General features: G+C 37.3%; 1 protein-coding gene across 1 annotated transcript in view; it reads left to right on the top strand.

Moving 5' to 3' along the window:
• Positions 1-5,134, top strand: part of LOC107593607 (potassium voltage-gated channel subfamily H member 8-like) — a 54,753-nt gene extending 49,619 nt beyond the window's left edge. Inside the window, exons 15-16 of the mRNA XM_016283390.1 lie at positions 317-372; positions 4,613-5,134. Coding sequence (XP_016138876.1) covers positions 317-372; positions 4,613-5,119 — 563 coding nt within the window. The 3' untranslated portion in view covers positions 5,120-5,134. The remainder of the gene's footprint in view (positions 1-316; positions 373-4,612) is intronic.
• Positions 5,135-18,531: the final 13,397 nt, after the last annotated feature.

Below are 18,531 nucleotides of genomic sequence, written 5' to 3'. Positions count from 1 at the left end.
TGAATTTTGGTATTTTCCACACACAATGCAGTATAGAAGACTTTTCTTTAGCTGTTTTGAACCTTGTCATTTTGAATCACTGTTTATTTTCATATGAAGAAGGCAGCTTAGACATTGTGCAAAATACCTCCTTTTTTGTTTCTTGGAAGAAAGAAAATCATACTGGTTTTGAAAGTCGTGAGTGTAAGTAAAAGGTGACAGAATTTTCATTTTTGTGGTGAACTCTTCCTTGAAGTCTTTGTAATGAGTTTTCACTGGTGTGAGTGTGTTCTGTCAGTGTGAGGCAGTTAGACATAATTGTGTTTTCTCTGTGCAGAATTAGCAGCAAAATCAGAGGACACCAGAGGACAGCTACGCCACCTTAACCAAGAGGTAAATGATTTTCTGTATAATCTCTGTCAGTCTTATTATGTCATTTTTTTTGCTGTGTAATTTAATGGTAGGTCTGCACTTACAGTTTATTTGGAAAGTCTTTAAATGGACTGTGGGTTTTATGGGTGATAACTCTGCACTAAATGTGAGTACTGACAGATCGAAACCAGCCCAGCTCAGGTGAGCTCCTGGTGCCAGGTATGCACAGGCCATATGGCGGGCTGCTGCGAGAGAGGAGAAGGGGATGTTATTCAAACACTAGAGGACATAAAACTCATTAGAAGAGGAAAGTGGGACTGGCCCCATGATGATGGAAGAGAACATTCCAACATTACAGATTTCCACAATGCCCTTGAACCCACCGCATGTGGTTTCCACGTATTGCACATATACATGATTCTGTGTAATTCATTATAAATTCAAAGGCGCTTTGTAAAGATGTTTATTTGAGGAATGTTGATATATATGTAATCGTTACATTGTATTATATATTATTTACATTATATTAAAAAAATATTAATAATTTAATATATAACAGTTTTTATAAATACATTTTAAAGCACGCAAAATGGAACTTATTCCATATTTGAACAATTATGTAAATTAATCATTGAAATTATTTAATTAAATTAATACAAATACATCAGGATTTAGAAGTCTTACTGTCAGTTTGGCTGGAAGATTTCAATGTATTTTTCCATGTTTTTCCACCAGTGTAATATATTCTCAAAATCCTAAATTAACTAATTAATTACCTCTGCAGTTCTTACCACATATTTGTGTTCATATCGGACACTGACAGAGAACTGTAGTTCAGCTGAGTATTGGCGTGGGTATAAATCCATGTGACAACCCACAGTCTTGATTGTCAGCCCACGGCTTTGACTTGTGGCTTTTGACAGTTAATGTCATGCGAGGGATGCCCTGCTGCTGAGCCTCTTCCTCATTTTTTCCTCTCTATCTCTGTCTCTTGTATCTCACTATATATTTTTGACAGCCAGCCTCTCAGCAGGCTTTTGTTGTAATCCATGCTTGATTCGGTCCACCAAGAGGATGAGTGCTCTCTTCCTGTTGTCCCTTCCTGTTTGAAGCTGTTGTCTTGTACCTCCCTGCCTCTGATGGCATTTATGGATCATTACCCAATTACCCTCATTATTTGGTATTATCACTAGTTGGCACGATTTTGAGGGTGACTGCCAAATTTGTGTCCATCTGAATCTGGATCATCTGTGCTATGTTCTGGACCGTCACGAACATTATGACTCTGAGCTTATTAGGGGATGTCTATAGAGGACAGACAGTGCAAAAAGATACACATGAAGAGTAATTATAGGAATCCTAATTGAATTTAGTCAGCTGTGGTTACTTCATGGTAATTGCAAGCGTTAGTGCACTTCTAGAAAACTCAGTTGGAGAAATCATAACTCTTGCTTTATGAGTGGAAATTACTTTTCAGGTATAAAACCTAATCAACTTTTTTTTTTAGTTTTATTCGGAATAGCCAGAAAAGTGCATTTATTTAGCATAGTATGAGCATTGTTGTACATAAACACATTTTTAAAACGTTCAAACCCGTGCTATTGAAAGATTTAATTTTATGTTGCTGTTTTTCATGTTTCTCAACTTTTTTAATATAAATTAGGATGTATTTATTTATTTGTTGTTCTATTTAATGTAAATTCATTTGTTCAGGTTTTATACCTTTCACCCAGATTCAAAAGCAAAAAACAAAACAAAACAAAACAAAAAAACACAAAAAGAACCCAAGAAAGAAAATATTTACATAGACCCTGTGTGAAATAATCAGGATACTGTTTTTATTTGTTTTGTTTTGTTTAGTTTTCTTGCTTGTTGCACCCCTTTTTGAAAATACTTAAGATTAAGAGGTCTTCATATACTGGAATATAAATTACAAATTCTAATGTTTAGAATTGAAGATTCATATGCTCTTCATGCCAGAGTCCAGGATCTCTTAAACATCTTTTATTAAATCGTGATAAGTTCTCTTAGTAAATTGTATTACTTTGTAAACACTCACAGAAATTTTTTAACAGTCAACTCTGAATTTTATCTAAAAAAACAGGTTTTTAAATAGCTTTTTATACTATTTTAACTTGTTATTTTAACTCCATAAAGAAAGCCAAGGATTCTGGAATGGTGTTAAAACATCAAACCAATTAAAGATTCATGTTGTGCATACAGAACACACAAAGAGTGTTTGCTTTTTTAAGCAGCAGCAATTCACCCAAAAATGAAAATTAGCCCATAAATTACGCACCCTCAAGTCATCCTAGGTGTATGACTTTCTTCTTTCAGACGAATCCAGTTGGAGTTATATTAAAAATGGTCTTTGATCTTTCAAGATGTTTAATGCCACTCAGCAAGTGTTGCATGCCTCCGTTCAAAAGAAGTTAAATAAAAAGCACCCATCCATAAAAAAAAGTGTCTCACATGGCTCCGGGGGGTGAACAAAGGCCTCCTGCAGCAAATCAATGTGTTTTTGTAAGAAAAATATCCATATTCAAAACGTAATAATCACTTTAATGTAGCTTGCGCTCACTGTTGTACACTGGAAGCAGTTCCGGGCAAATGACCTCTGAGGTCAGCACTGTGCATGCGCCAGTGAGTCTCGTGAAAACCAACGTTTGTTAACAGGAGCAAAGGAAGCAAAGTTTCCTTATTCTAGCAAAGGAAAACCAGTCTCCTCTTGGCTTATATCGAAATCCTCCAACATTCTTCTCGTTTCAAATCCTCGCTTCTCGTACAAATCCTTGTTTTGTACTTCTAATTAGTGACCGTTGTTTTGATCTCTCCCCCGCGCTCTCTCAAAAACTCCCATAATAATCTCTAAAGCTGTTTACACTGTAAAATTAATATCTTACTTACATTCGTACATCTTCACTTTGTTGTTTCTGATGAGATAATTAGCCAGAGATTTCAGTCAGCCAGCGCGCGCAGTGACGAATCAGCGTGTTTCAGCGGTGACTCATCTGATCGCCTCTGATTGGTCTTTGTGTTCATAAACTCAACATAATAGTATGGGATTGGTTATAATGCGCAGTGCTTTAAAAACGTGTGTGTCTCTGGCTCTGTGCCAGCCAGCGAATGCCAATTTGAATTTAGCTGCTGGTGATGTCTTTCTTTTTTTATATGCATAGTTTACAGGACAAACTGTGTATTTCACCCACAATTGTTTGGTATGATATGATTCCAAATTTAGGGGGGCCAAAGGGGGCCCCCCCCTAGAGTTATTATTACGTTTTGAATATGGATATTTTTCTTACAAAAATGCATCGATTCGCTACAGAAGGCCTTTGTTCACCCCCCGGAACTTTGTGAGTCACTTTTTTTATGGATGGGCGCTTTTTATTTAACTTGTTTTGGATGGATGCATGCAACACCCGCTGAGTGCCATGAAACAGCTTGAAAGATCAAAGACAATTTTTAATATAACTCCGACTAGATTTGTCTGAAAGAAGAAAGTCATACACCTAGGATGACTTGAGGGTGAGTAATTTATGGACTAATTTTCATTTTTGGGTGAACTAACCCTTTAAATGTTGTGTCCATCATGAATATTTAATTTACCTTAAAAATGGGTCAATTTTTTATTTTCTCCAACATAATTTTTAAATGAACAAATAAATGTTTGCCGCACATTTCAAGTATAATGGACATTTTTTAAATTATTTTATCATTCATTACTTGCAAACGCATGTTAATGTATCAAAATAATTGTCATAAGATTGTATTATGTAATGTTATATTCTAAAGAGAAATTAATTCAAATTACATTTAAAAAATCACTCAAATATACTTTATTTTGTAACTGACAAAAATGTTAAACCATTTGAAATCCAAAATAATGACATTGATACTGAACATTGCAGTAGCCTCAGTCAGTGATTCTCTATTGTGAAGAAAGAATATCATAGTAATATACTGTATTTATAATCCACCACTACTGCTTAGCATTCCTCCATTAATGAAATTCTGACATTAATCATGTGCTGAAAAACATTAATAATTTCATTGTCTCTACTCTAAATATGCCAACATCATCAGTGCTCCCTGTAAAGAGAAATAACAACTTACCCACTTTAAATACTGTTGCTTTTGTATTATAGTCATGAACTGACTAATGAATCTTTTAAATGTACTTGTGATGGATCCCTAATGACAAAACACAATCATCTCTGCTTTCTAATGCATGTAAACGACACCTGTTTATGTATTACAGGTGAGCTCTCTTGGACAGGAGGTGGCTGAGCTGGGACGAGTCATGCGAAGTCTTGCCTTTCTCATCGAATCCATGATGGCCTCTCCTCAAACACCAGGTGTCTGTACATCCACGTTTACCTCGGGACATCCACCACCTTCTATCAGCTTCCAGACCCATGGTTCTTCCTGGACCAGCCCTCCTTTTCCCTCACCGATGCACCCTGGAATACGTCCGGGAGAACTTGTATCCCATCCGCTCAGACCACAAGATCTGCGACTGGTCTGCCCCGCCACGTCTCCCAGTTCCTTTCCCGTCACACTTTCCTCCTCCTCCCATACAGACAGTTTCAGAGAGCCATTATTGGCCCTTTCTCCACACAGCGCAGTCGCTCGGACCCGCTCACAAAGCCTGGAGACGGCTCTTCCGCAACATCACCAACACATCTCACACACCCCTGGAAGTTTACCCAGAGCTGGACAGCCATTGCTGGGAGAAGGGGAGGATCTCAGGTCCCTGGGTTTGTAGCAGTCAACTTTTAAAACGGACAAGTTCCTCGGGAATCTGCGTGTTAACCTGGACTCAGGACTGGACTGATAAGATAAGTGGTACATGCACTGCCAAAGCCATGGAGCAATGGGTCCTTCGAAGATATACGTGTTTACCATCTCAGTTTTTCAGATAATCTCTCTAACGGCATGTCTTTCAATGCTAGAAACTAAAGGGATATTTCTAATCAGGAAAGCTTGTTGGAGTTCCAACAGTAGAAAAAACCAAAAGTATAACAAACTGTTTGGGATTCAGATTCAACCCACATTTCATGTTCAATTCATTCATTATAAGTCCAAATACTGTTCATATTAAGCCAAACTTCAGGTGCCAGTTGCATAAACAGCCACTATGTTAAAGGGGTCATATGATGTGATTTCAATTTTTCTTTCTCTTTGGAGTGTTACAAGCTCTTGGTGCATAAAGAAGATCTGTAAAGTTGCAAAGACTAAAGTCTCAAATCCAAAGAGATATTCTTTATAAAAGTTAAGAGTCAATCACGCCTACCTAAAACGGCTCATTCTAACACGTCCCCACATGTCTAAGTCACAATGTGGGAAGATTTGCATAACACTGCCCAAATGTTCACGCAAAGAAAGAAGGTGTAACTTTTATTCTCGCTGTTGCCGCCGCCGCCGCCATGTTGTGGAGATGCTGTATGTTTAGTTGTGAAAGCGAATCTACTTTGTTTGGCCTTCCAAAAGAGGACACAACTAGAAATCAGTGGTTAAGTTGTATTTACAACACTGTTCCAGAACAGTTCAACCCAAATATTCAGATGTGTGCAGCGCAATTTATGGAGGACGAGGACTGTTTCCTATGAGAGTAGCCTACAATGCCGGTGTCTGTTTCTATAAAGTGGGGCAGTTCTTACGTTAACATGTTGCATTACACCAAATACACAAAATAATGTTATTTTTAGCAACGTCATATGACCCCTTTAAAGGGGATGTCGGATGCCCATTTTCCACAAGTTGTTATGATTCTTTAGGGTCTTCATAAAATGTCTGCAAAATACTTTGGTTAAAATTCCTCTTTAAATGATAATGGGCTACTGCTCACTCCACCCCTGTCTTCCTTTTTTTTGTGTGTATTTGGTGGTGCATTACCATCAAAAACATCCACTGCATCCTCAGTGGCTCTCATGTTGGGAGAAAATGTGCTCTTATCTTCACATTATGATTACATCCAACTACAAAACACTTGCATTGTTTACAAGACATTGCTGTCACTTCCAGGTACAAGCAGGAAACTTGACAGATGTTAACTGTCCCGTTGAAAAACAAGCTCATTTTCATCTTGGAAAATGAACTTGTTTTCAACTTGGAACATATTCCTTCACATACTGTACATTCAAGAATTTTTTTTTGGAAACATCATGACTGCAAAGATGGGAATAAATTTCACAGGTTGAGTCATAAAAGGAGAAGACTGGAGAGACTCCCATATTCAATGAGCCAGCTGATTTATATTAGAACAGCAGCTCTTCTGATTAGAGTTCTTCTAATCAAGCTTTGCAGTGCTTGATAACTGACTTTATCCTCTAATTTAGTCAGATTAGCCCTGTATGGTGTAAAAATACACTTTAATTAATAATAGTCATGTCATTTCCACTGAATATTAATCTGACTAGTAAAAACTGTCAACAATAAGCTGACAGATATTCAGTAAATAAGCTAAATAACTAATCTTTAATTGCACAAAACTACCATAGTCCTCACATAAAAAGAAGATGGATTATGAATAATAACGGGAACATTGCTCACAGCAGGCAATCTGAAGTTTGACAGTAATTGCCTTGGAATTTATTGTTGAAGGTTGTGAATTCGTTACAAAAGCGGTGCTTTGATAACTGTAGCATTGAGGTTTTAAACGGGATGCATTTAGAAACTTCTTCAGGTTTTATGGCTGTATGCGGGACAGGTGACTGTTAGACTTTTGCATGCTAATTCACAGCATGCTAAAAGCCTTTGAGAAGCTGCATCCTCTTTCAAACGCCATGCTAATCACAGAAACTGCTAATACTTTACAATAAGGTTTGTTAAATTTAGTTAATATGTTTGGTATCTTAAAAAATTTGGACAGCATTTATTATTCATCATATATTTATTCATGTTCATTTGTGAATATAATTTCATTCATGTTCATTTATAACACATTCACTTATTTTTACAATTTTGTAAAAGTGTTGTTGATGTTAATTTAAACATAAACTATTACAAATTTCTTTTGATAATTGAAATAAAGCTGAAATTGAGTAAATATATAAATATGAGATATAAATATTAGATGAAAATGTAAACAAAATTAGAAATGCTGCATTGGCAACTAACTGAAATAAAATGAAGTTGAAGTATTAAAATGACTAAAACTAAATAAAAATAAGAAATAAATTCTTTATATTAAAAAAACTAATAAAAATGACAAAAGCACATACCATTAATAAATATATATTATAATTATATAAAATGTAAATTTAAACTAACAACTAATTAAAGCTAAACTCTTAATATAAAAAACAAAAATGACAAGCACATAACAACATTACTAAAACTTAAACTAAAACTAAACTAAAATTATGAAAAACTAAAAAAAAAAGTTAATTAAAGCAATATTCTAAATGTGAAAAATAACCTAATTCAATTGACGAAAAGCCCATAACAAAATGACAAAAACTTCAACTAGCATGAAAATATAATAAAAGCCAATTCAATATATTAATTAATACTGTTAAATACTGGTTAGTTTTGCTGCCCATGTGACCAGAAGTTGAAATGACTTCAGGTGGCTACAGATCACTTGCAGTGTGAATGTCCCATAAACTCCTTCATTACCAATTTCATCAAGACAATATTGATTGTTTGCTTTACATATAAACTAATATAAAGCTTTAAAGCATCATTCTAACATTTTATAGGATATCCCTTTAGTTTCTTTGTATTTGTTATTCTTAATTGCATGACTTCTGAAGAGGGTGGAGAGTATACCCTTGCAGTAGGTTGTAGAGTAGGGTTGTGCAGTAGACACCATAGAAGCATGAAGGTCATATTGACACACAGTGTCTCTCTTTTCTCCTCTGCTTAGCCCTCAGGGCAGGAGGGAGGAACAGCAGGGACGAGTCTTACACAATGTGCGGGTTCTGTATGCGAGTGCATGTACTTCACTATGCGTGCGAGTGCGTTTGGGGGGAAACGGGCTTATAATACTGTAGCCAAGTACTAAAGGGGTATTTGTGGCAGAGGTTTCTGAAGGAATGGGATCTGGGGCAGGAGGGATGGGGGTGGGGTGCTCAAACGGCAGAGTTTATTATTAGTATAAGTTGAATTGACATGGGGAAGGGGGGTTTCTGTTTGCTTGCTCTTTAGGACTGGTCTTGGGGGATTGGTTGCCGGTGGCAAAGTGGCCCCTGCTGTCAATCGTCACTCCTTGGCGCAAATGTGGTCTGTCTGCTTTGCCTGTCTCCCTCTCTTTCTGTCTTTCTCTTTTCTCTGCTCACTTTCCTCCCATTTCACAGTCTTAATCTGGGAACATATTGCAAACCTCCTACTCCTGTTTTTGCCATTGACCTTACTTAGACATTCATTTTAGAGTGATGCTTCACCCAGATATGAGTATTTTTGAGAATGTTTAAGCTGTTATTTTCCATACAATGAAAAACATACTTTCAGACCCCAAAACACTTGTTCTAAGTTGTCCTTTCATGTGAGGAACCGAATAGACAGATATTGAATGTAGTAAAAATCCTCTCTTCCACTGAAGCTGCCTAATCTCATTTGTTTTTGCTTATTGTGTCAAGACACATTGAGCCAAGTTTTATGCAGGTTGATGCAGGGTTATTTCAATTTTATTTTATTTGACTTTTCATTTTAGCTTAGTTTTCATTAGTTACTCTGTCTCAGTTTTGGATCAGTTTTAGTTTTTATAGTTTCTTATGGTCTCTCTGTTGCTATTGTAGTTGTTTTAGTTTTGGAGTTATAAAAATGTATTTTAGTTTATTTTATTATTAATAGCCTATTATTATTTTTTGTCTTATTGTTTTCAACAGTGTTTCATTGTTTGTTCACTCCCATTTTTTGTTTTAGTTTAGTCGTTTATTTTATTCAGTATAATTTCATTTTCAGAAATTCTACTCTATCATTATTAGTTTTGGATTCGTTTTAGTTTTTGTAGTTCCAGTTTATTTATTTATTTAGTTTTTTGTTTTGTTTTGTTATTTTTAATTTTAGTTTTAAAGTCATGAAAATGTATTTTAGTTTAGGTTCGAAGTTTTTTATTGTTATTTCAGTTAACCTTGTCTTTATTTCGTTTTTGTATTCGTTTTTTTTATTAATAACTACAATACCAAATGGTATTGGTTCTCGAGTTTCTCTTAAACAACACGATGGGCCAATTTAAACACAAGAGCAAATGAAATTTTGAGAAGAAAAAGAGAAAAGCAGCATTTCAAAATTTGCTTTTTACAAATGAAAGAAAGTTATACATAATGTGGAACCATGAGAGTGAGTATATGATGCCAGAATTTGTATTTTGTGCTGAACTGTCCCTTTTAACTGTTCAACTCTCATTATGTTTACATGCACAACTTTTGTATCAGTTAGACTGAATTCATTGCGATTGATGTATCTGAATGTAGTGTTTACATGAGCGCTATATAAAGTGATCGGGTTGATGTGCGCACGTCACAAGCTTTGACATGCGCACACTGCACGAATATAGATAGTTTCCCGCTGTTTGCGCATAATAACCATCCTCCTACACTGTTTCTTTATTTGTTTTAAACAGCAGAATGAATATGTATCAATTGTTGGTCAGTTTGTAGACAATGAGCATAGGCCTATAAACCGCTGTGCCGCACTCCTTATATTTATCACGGAGTAAAAACGCCCAAAGCCAGTCGTCTGTGGATGAGAATCCAAAACAAGGACTGGTAGGACGTCGTCCTGCTCCACTTCACAAATGCTGAGTGAAAGGAGAGTTTTATAATGACGGGACACTCATTTATACAACACTTTATTCAACAGTTTCGCGTGTCATGTGTCTTTGCTATCATTGCACATGCGCAGTCCTTTCCGTTTCGGTTTTCAATCTGATCGAGTGTTTACATGCACTCTCTTAGTCGTATTAGAAAAGGAATAAACCATCGCTTTCAATCCGATTGAAATTTCATTGAATTGAGCTCAATCTGATCGATTAAGGTGTTTAGCCTACATGAAGGCTTTTCAGTCCGATTGAGCTGTCAATCCGATAATATGAATTATTGGGTGCATGTCTATCTCATCATCCTGTCACTTTTATCCTGATTGGAAAACTGCATGTCAGACTTTGTATTTCTTTGTTGCTGTAAAGGGTGACTGATATAGCCAATACCATATTTATTCTACTTGACGTTTCAGGTATAACATGACATTTTTGGACTTTTTAAAAAAGTATGTCTATTATATATAATCTAAACCAGCCCCCAAAAGTCTTCATCACTGCCTTGAGTCAGCTTGATATTTCCTCCCACAATTCAGGACAGACTGTCTTCTTGCCCCTTCCTGCAGAACTCCTCCTTTCCATCCCTCTGCCAGTCACAGGACAGCGATATGCCAAGCTTGAGCATAGGGGTTTACATTTTTATATTTCTATGAATGTATCTCAACTAAAGGTGTATTTTTGTACCTCTAAAAACAAGAGGAAAGCTTCTGGAATTGTGAAAAGACTGCTGGGAATGGATGCAATATGTTTGACTACTGGAGGAATTGTGGGAATCATATTCCAATGCAACAATGAATCTCGATGCAGCTCTCTCACTGTCTCGATGGCTTTGTGAAACTCTCCTATCTCCAATAGTACTAGGAATGTAATCACGTTATTTCAATTCTTTTTGTTTTGATATTATTAGAGAAAAACCTGTAATGCAAATAAATGACTACAGCTATTGGATTAATGCAGATATATTGTGCATGTTTCCTACTGTTGTTCTGCCGTGGATGCATATCATTGGAGAGGCTGACGCCAAGTTAAAATCACCGCCTATGACCTTTTCCCCAAATGTAATGTTTAACATGTCAATAAGCTAACATAAGTTAATATATGCTAATATTTTCTGTCATAACACACAAACTACTTAAAATCTACCATCATTTGGTATAAAAACAATTAAGTAACATTAATATGAAAGTCTAGATCTTAATATGGAATAGTCAGGAGTATTTACATATTTATACATTTTAGTGCCTGTTGATTGCTATATGAAATTGAGTTGAAGTTATATTTAGTTATGTAAGGTTTACGTGGGTCAAGAGATTTCTATAGCCAACAGTCACATCAAAGCCATAAATCATGATTTGCTACAAGGTGTGGTCAAATTAGCAAAATTTTGCAGGCAAAAAGGTCCATTGTCAATAGTGTACTAATGTATGAAGAAAAAATATACATTTGCCAGCAGAAATAACTGTAAATGTGACAGCCTTTATTCTATTGCAGGGGGAGGGGCATTGTCATTCTAAAGAGCATCTGATTGGACAAAAATCAGTGCAGTGTAGGATGAGTCATCAATATATTTGTGTTGTTTTCCCAGAAAGGAAGTAGTGTAATTATAAACGTTTATCTGCATTTTGTCTTTTTTTTCAACGAGTGCATTTTGTCAATGTTTATGAGCAGATTAGCACAGATGGCTTTAAAACTAACACGTGGATAAAAAGCCACAACATTTTCATTTAAATTTAAATTTTAACAACCTAGAGATGAAATAAATATCTAAAGAAATCAAACGTGGTACAGTTGCTCTCAGTCTCAGTTCAGTTATTGAACGGTTATGTTTAGAGCGTGTTTGTATGTTTGCGTGTGTGCATTTGTCACATGTCCTTGTTGTGATTTCTCACTCTGCCGGAGTGTGACAGATGTCTTGAATGTAAGCAGGGAACGCTGCCTCGCACGCATGCCAGACGCCACAGTGTGTGCTCTTTTTGTCGCCACAGCCGCGGTTCATCTGAGGAGAATACCGCGTGTTGACAGGTCTCCATGGTTACTGGAACAACTGTAAATTGAAACAAATGGAGAAGAGATGAGGTAAGTTAGGTCAGAGAGATGGAAAGAGATGAAGAGGGAGTGAGACAGAGGAAAATAACAGCGGAAAAATAGGAAGCTGGGTGATAAATGTATGATGCAAGAGACAAGAAAGAGGAGACTGATGAAAGTAAACGACAGGAGTTTGAGGCGATTGTTGCGTTAATGTTGGAATTTTTTACATAGGCTACTAGGCCCTTCAGTTTTTTCCTTTTTTTTTTTAATTTTATTAAGCAAGGACACATTGAATTAATCAAAAGTGACAGTAAACTAATTTATAATGTAACAAAACATTTCTATTTTGGAGAAGAGATGAGGTAAGTTAGGTCAGAGAGATGGAAAGAGATGAAGAGGGAGTGAGACAGAGGAAAATAACAGCGGAAAAATAGGAAGCTGGGTGATAAATGTATGATGCAAGAGACAAGAAAGAGGAGACTGATGAAAGTAAACGACAGGAGTTTGAGGCGATTGTTGCGTTAATGTTGGAATTTTTTACATAGGCTACTAGGCCCTTCAGTTTTTTCCTTTTTTTAAATTTTATTAAGCAAGGACACATTGAATTAATCAAAAGTGACAGTAAACTAATTTATAATGTAACAAAACATTTCTATTTGAAAGAAATCAGTTCTTTTAAAGGGGTCATATGATGCAATTTCAATTTTTCCTTTCTCTTTGGAGTGTTACAAGCTCTTGGTGCATAAAGAAGATCTGTAAAGTTGCAAAGACTAAAGTCTCAAATCCAAAGAGATATTCTTTATAAAAGTTACGCCTACCTAAAACGGCTCGTTCTAACACGCCCCCACATGTCTACTTCACCATGTGGGAAGATTTGCATAACGCCGCCTAAATGTTCACGCAAAGAAAGAAGGCATAGTGTTGTTGCCGCCATGTCGTGAAGACTCTGTGCTTCGTTGTGAAAGCGAAACTACTTTGTTTGGTCTTCCAAAAGAGGACGACATCTGCTTCGTCATGTCTAGAGCTGAACTGTGCTGGTCGCTGAGGAAATACATCAACTTCGCGCTGTTGATCGCCGGATCGGCTTTCACCGTGGACGAAGCGGAGTCCAGCCCAGGGTCGTCACATGTGGTTGCTGCAAGCCCGCCGGCCGCTCCTTCGTCAAATCCACCAACCATGCCATTCTCAAGCCCGCCAGCCGTTCCTCACTCTAACCCGCCGGTCTCCGCTCACTCTAGCCCGCTTTGTGTTTCGTTGTGAAAGCGAAACTACTTTGTTTGGCCTTCCAAAAGAGGACACCACTAGAAATGATGAAAATGATCAGTGGTTAAGTTGTATTTACAACACTGCTCCAGAACAGTTCAACTCAAATATTCAGATGTGTGCAGGAGGACAGTTTTATGGAGGACTGTTTCCTGATCCTGGAAGAGAAGTCTACAATGCGGGCTGTTCTGACTCACAGACTGTAAGTACGTTTTTTATATTTAAAGGATTTGCCACTGATGATTCAAACGCGAGTTTTGAGCAGTGTAGAGTAGCACTTGTTGTTTGTCATTTCTCCGATCACAAATGCAGACATGGTTTTATGTTTACGCGGTGCGATGCAACGCGTAAAAAGACAGTATAAGTCATTATAATCCCTAATTATGTAACGTAACATTTCCGTCACATGCTTGAGGTATTCGGCCAATCACAATTCACTGGATAGCTGGCCAATCAGAGCACACCTCGCTTTTCAGACCGATGAGCTTTGTAAAAATCGATGCGTTTCAGAAAGGCGGGGCATAGAGGAGAAACAATAATGTACGGTATGTGGAATATATGGGGGGGTTTTTTACCTTAAACCGCATAAACAAATTTCATTACACAAAATACACAAAATAATGTTCTTTTTAGCAACATCATGTGGCCCCTTTAAACTTTCTATTCATCAAATAATACTGAAAAAATACAGCTATCATGGTTTCCACAAAATTATTAGCCAGCAACTGTTTTCAGCATTGATAGTAAGAAATAAAAATGTTTCTTGAGCACCAAATCAGCATATGATTTCTGGATCACGTGTTTCGGTAATGGCAAGTAAATATTCAGCCTTGCCATCACAGAAATAAATTGCATATTAAAATATATTAATATGTAACTGTTATTTTGAAATTTCACAAAATCACGGATTTACTGTATTGCTGTGAGTGGTGTCCCCCACAGCATAAATCGGCAAGGCAAGGGGGCACAGGGACCGAAGTGGCCCCTTCTGGCCTGCTTGTGGCTCCGACACAGTCTTGGCAAACGTCTTGCCCACTTTTCAAAATCGAATTAATGTATGATAGCTTAAAGTCCTGCCATACATTTTGTCTTGTTTCACTCAAAAATACATAATTTAAGTGAAAATTGTTGTGAAAAGCATTTCATGCTCCTTAACAATGTCCTGAGGTTGATGTGAAAGAAAGTGTGAGGTGTTTCTTTCTCTGTATCGGAACATTCACTTCTGCAATTCATCCTTATTTAATTATACTGTAAAACACAGCTTCTGTTTTTTTTTCCTGCAGGTACAACACTTCACATGTTGAGCAGTCATTATCCTACTCACAGGCTGTACCTGAACAGCAGACAAAAACAACAACAACAAAAACAGTGCACAGGATGAGTATTAGAGATGTGTGGCAGGGACAGAGATGGCAGTCCAAAAAAAAAAAAAAAACCTTGGAAAAAGCTGAGCCAGAAAGATATTTATAGTAAGATAAGAGAACAGGATACTGGCTATGCAGAGAGTGTAGGTGGAACTTTTGATCGCCTTCATAGTGTTTCTCTGCAAGCAACTGATTTTCTGTGTGTGTGTGTGTGTCTATGTGCGTTCTGATGTGAACAATAACGCTATTCGCTATTTTCTGATAGCCCTGACCCAAATACACTGGCTATTCATCACTTTGCCCATCCATTAATGTGTACAATACAGCCCTTCCATTCAAATGAACACACACACTTACAGAAAAGAACCAAGGTAGTTTAACGCAGCCGTCTCAGTCGGGCTCATTAGACATGTGCTCATTAATGTATTTGGAACAAGGTCAAAACCCTTTACTTAATATCATGAAACATGACAGTAAGGATGACAAAACTGTGTCAAAGCAGAGTCATGTCAATATTTTTCATAATGCAGCAACAGTAATTTCACTAATGAGATCTACGTGATTGAGATATAACTGTAAATGCAGAGGGCGCCAAAGAGTTTTACTGAAAGGACAATTTGAATATGTTTCTCACTCAGAGCTATTGTATGGCTCCAGGAGATTGTGCACCATGTCAAATGAACATTTATGGTGCTTATTTTATCCTTTCTGGAGTTTTTGCCAGTCCTAGGTCACAACAGGATTTCACTGTATTATCAACCTGTACAAGTAATGATGAACAGATTTCCCAAACACTTGGCTGTGTCTTTATAGTAACCTTCATGCTGAATTTAGGAGGGGAAGTTTCAACTCAAATTGAAAATGTTAGTTTTGTAGTTTTTTTTACTTAATCCTAACATTTGATGTCACACACACACACACACACACACACACACACACACACTAGGGAATGCTGCCATGTTGTGTGCTACAGGCTGAACTTACAACTGTGTGCACATTTCCATTAAAGCCCAAAGTAGCTATAGGCCTACTTCAGTTTTGACACAAGCACTTATGTGTCAAACACATGGGTATGCATACAGCTGAAATCATACCCTATTTCTCATTTAACTGGGTGCGCAAACAGAAAGTTTGTCCTCTGTATCTTTGTCCAGTGTCAGCACTTTCTCTAAAATGCATAACCTAGTGTACAAAGTATACTTTGGTTTAGAACGGTGCTCACAAATGCCCCCCTTGCCGATGCTATGTAGCTACTATGAACCCCCTTTACATTATGTTACGAAAGCATGGACTTGAAGGGAAGACCGTGAGGCCTTAAGGTGCCATTTGGGAGAGGGCCTTAAAGTCTATATGAACGGACGTTGTGACCGATTTTACTTGAGTATTGTGATGTATTTCCAAGTGAAACAGAATAATGATTAGAGGGCGGGGCTTGTTTTGCCCAACTGACATCAGAGATAAAAACTCCTTTCTGGAGGGAATGCAAATGTTCACAACTTGATTAAAGATTATGAAGACAAACAGTTTTCTTTCTGTGGATTAACTTGCATGGATGAACTGTTCACCACAAGACTAATAACGTGCACTAACAAAGTAAACAGGGTCAGTTTTGATTTTATGATGACTTTAAAGTATCCATTTGGGATACTTGTGCACTACGTCTGCATTTTTCAGTGCGAACACACTATATATAGAATAATGCAGAAGTATGCGAAATCTATGTTCTTTTTTCTGTTATAGAGCCTAAGGCTGTCACAGAGCCAATTTTTCATTTTTCTCAGGACACCTGTTTAAATGACATCTGTCAGGTTGAAGAGCAATTTTTTGCATGGTGTTTCTAAAATGCTTATTGCAGCTTTTAAATCTGTGCTGTCCTGTATTTCTTTTTTGGAATGACTGCATTTATGCGTGCGCAAATGTACAAACGTTGGCTTGTGCGTGTTCACGTGTAACACATCAACGTTGCAGGTGGTGATGAATGACTGTGAAAATGCGTTTCTCTGGAGAGCTCCTCGCTCCTCATCAGGAGGGAGAGGAGCTGGAGAAGATCAATGGCCTTCAGCAGTTGAAGTGATTCTCCCGTGGCTGGCCGGCTGCTTAAACCGCCCGTGTTTCCACGGAGCTGTCAGATGGAGCGAGAGGTCTCATTGTTCAGAGATGACACCGAGTGAATCCATCGATGTTCGACCTGATCCAGTCCTATAAGGGGAGATGAATTGCCGTGGTTCATATAGTCAACAGAGTCAAGTGCACATTTTCATATATTTACATAAATATATACGCATAAATATACCTACATGTAACCTTTTGACTGTTCTTCTATATACATTATACACACAGCCAAACAATGTACGGTATATACACAATGTTTAATATATGTATATATACACTGTGTAAATAAAAGACAGATACACACACATATACATAGTGTGTGTACATATATACTGTTTATACTATAAATGTTATATATTTTATATAGTTTATGTATTTACATATAATTAATATATTTACTGTATATAAAGATAGACACAGACACACACATACACAATGTATAGATAGATGTATTAATATTAAAACAATTAAAAGCATAAAAATTTCCTTTGACAATGGCCGACGTATGTTGTGATGCTCACACGTTGTTAGCTACTCCATCTCCATGCAGACTTTCTACAACACACTGGCACGTTTTGAGAAACTCAGCTCTGGCAGTGCAGAAATTGCTTTGTGAGCGTCTCGTGCGATTGTTAAGATGGCGCGCACTCTGGGCTTTGCTCGTCAATCACATCAGCACCCCTCCTTTGGGCTCAAGGGCTTCAGCGGGAGAGCTAAATTGGCTCTAGCATCATCACCGCTGCTGTCGCCGACTTCGCTGAAGAGTTTTTTTGGGCGAGACTTTTTTTTTGCTCGTGGTGCAGAAAGCCAGGCTGTCTTGTGTCATCCTTTTCCTTTTCAAGTTTCTGGGGGCAGAAGGAGCCACTCGCTGCGTGAATGATATGAAAAGCCTTTTAAGAGCACATTAAAATGGGAAGTTGTGTACAAAGACGCGTACTCTCCTGGTTGGTGGAGATATCTCTGGGAGCTGTACAGAAAGGTTAAACGGAGGAGGGACAGTCAGAAAATGGCCTGTGTCAGTAGACAGAAGTGTTGCATAACAAGCACATCAACAAAACACCTGTATAGACCTACATCTTGAGTTGCTGAGGCCTTAAGTACTAGCACAGCACGAATTCACTTCTGGATGTATGAAAAATGATTTGTGACTAGTGTAGTTTGGTCTCAAATAGCTTAAGGGACCTCAGGGAGAGCGATTTGTCGGTCGCTTTTCATTTTTTATATCCTCAAGGTTAAACCATCAAACCAATTCAAGGTCAAAAGGTCCATTTGAAGCTTGCCAATTCAGTTCACTGTGGCATTAAAAAAGTCATTTTTCTGACAAAATGTAAACCTTGAATGATTAAATACAAAATAAATATTTTTAATAGATTTAAATAGATTTCATATAATTCAGATATTATTACATTTGGGGTTCCACATTATTGGAATTCTCTTAGGGATTTGTTTGGAGAGGTTGCTTTTGGTGTGTGTACACAAAATAGAAAATCAGCAGTAAAGAATCAACAAGAGCTTTCTGGTGCAGCCGTCAGAGCTGTTTAGAGGGCAGTACACTGATGTGATGCTTTCTGATGAGGGAGAGAGAGGCTATGAAATAAAACCTGGTTCTGGTCTCCTGACCATTATGCTGGCCTAGCTGAAAACATT

Source organism: Sinocyclocheilus grahami, unplaced genomic scaffold (genome assembly GCF_001515645.1).
Source record: "Sinocyclocheilus grahami isolate Dianchi unplaced genomic scaffold, SAMN03320097.WGS_v1.1 scaffold174.1, whole genome shotgun sequence".
In the NCBI taxonomy this organism is placed as follows: Eukaryota; Metazoa; Chordata; class Actinopteri; order Cypriniformes; family Cyprinidae; genus Sinocyclocheilus; species Sinocyclocheilus grahami.
The sequence above is the reverse complement of the archived record's forward strand: the minus strand, read 5'-3'. Positions and strand labels throughout refer to the sequence as shown.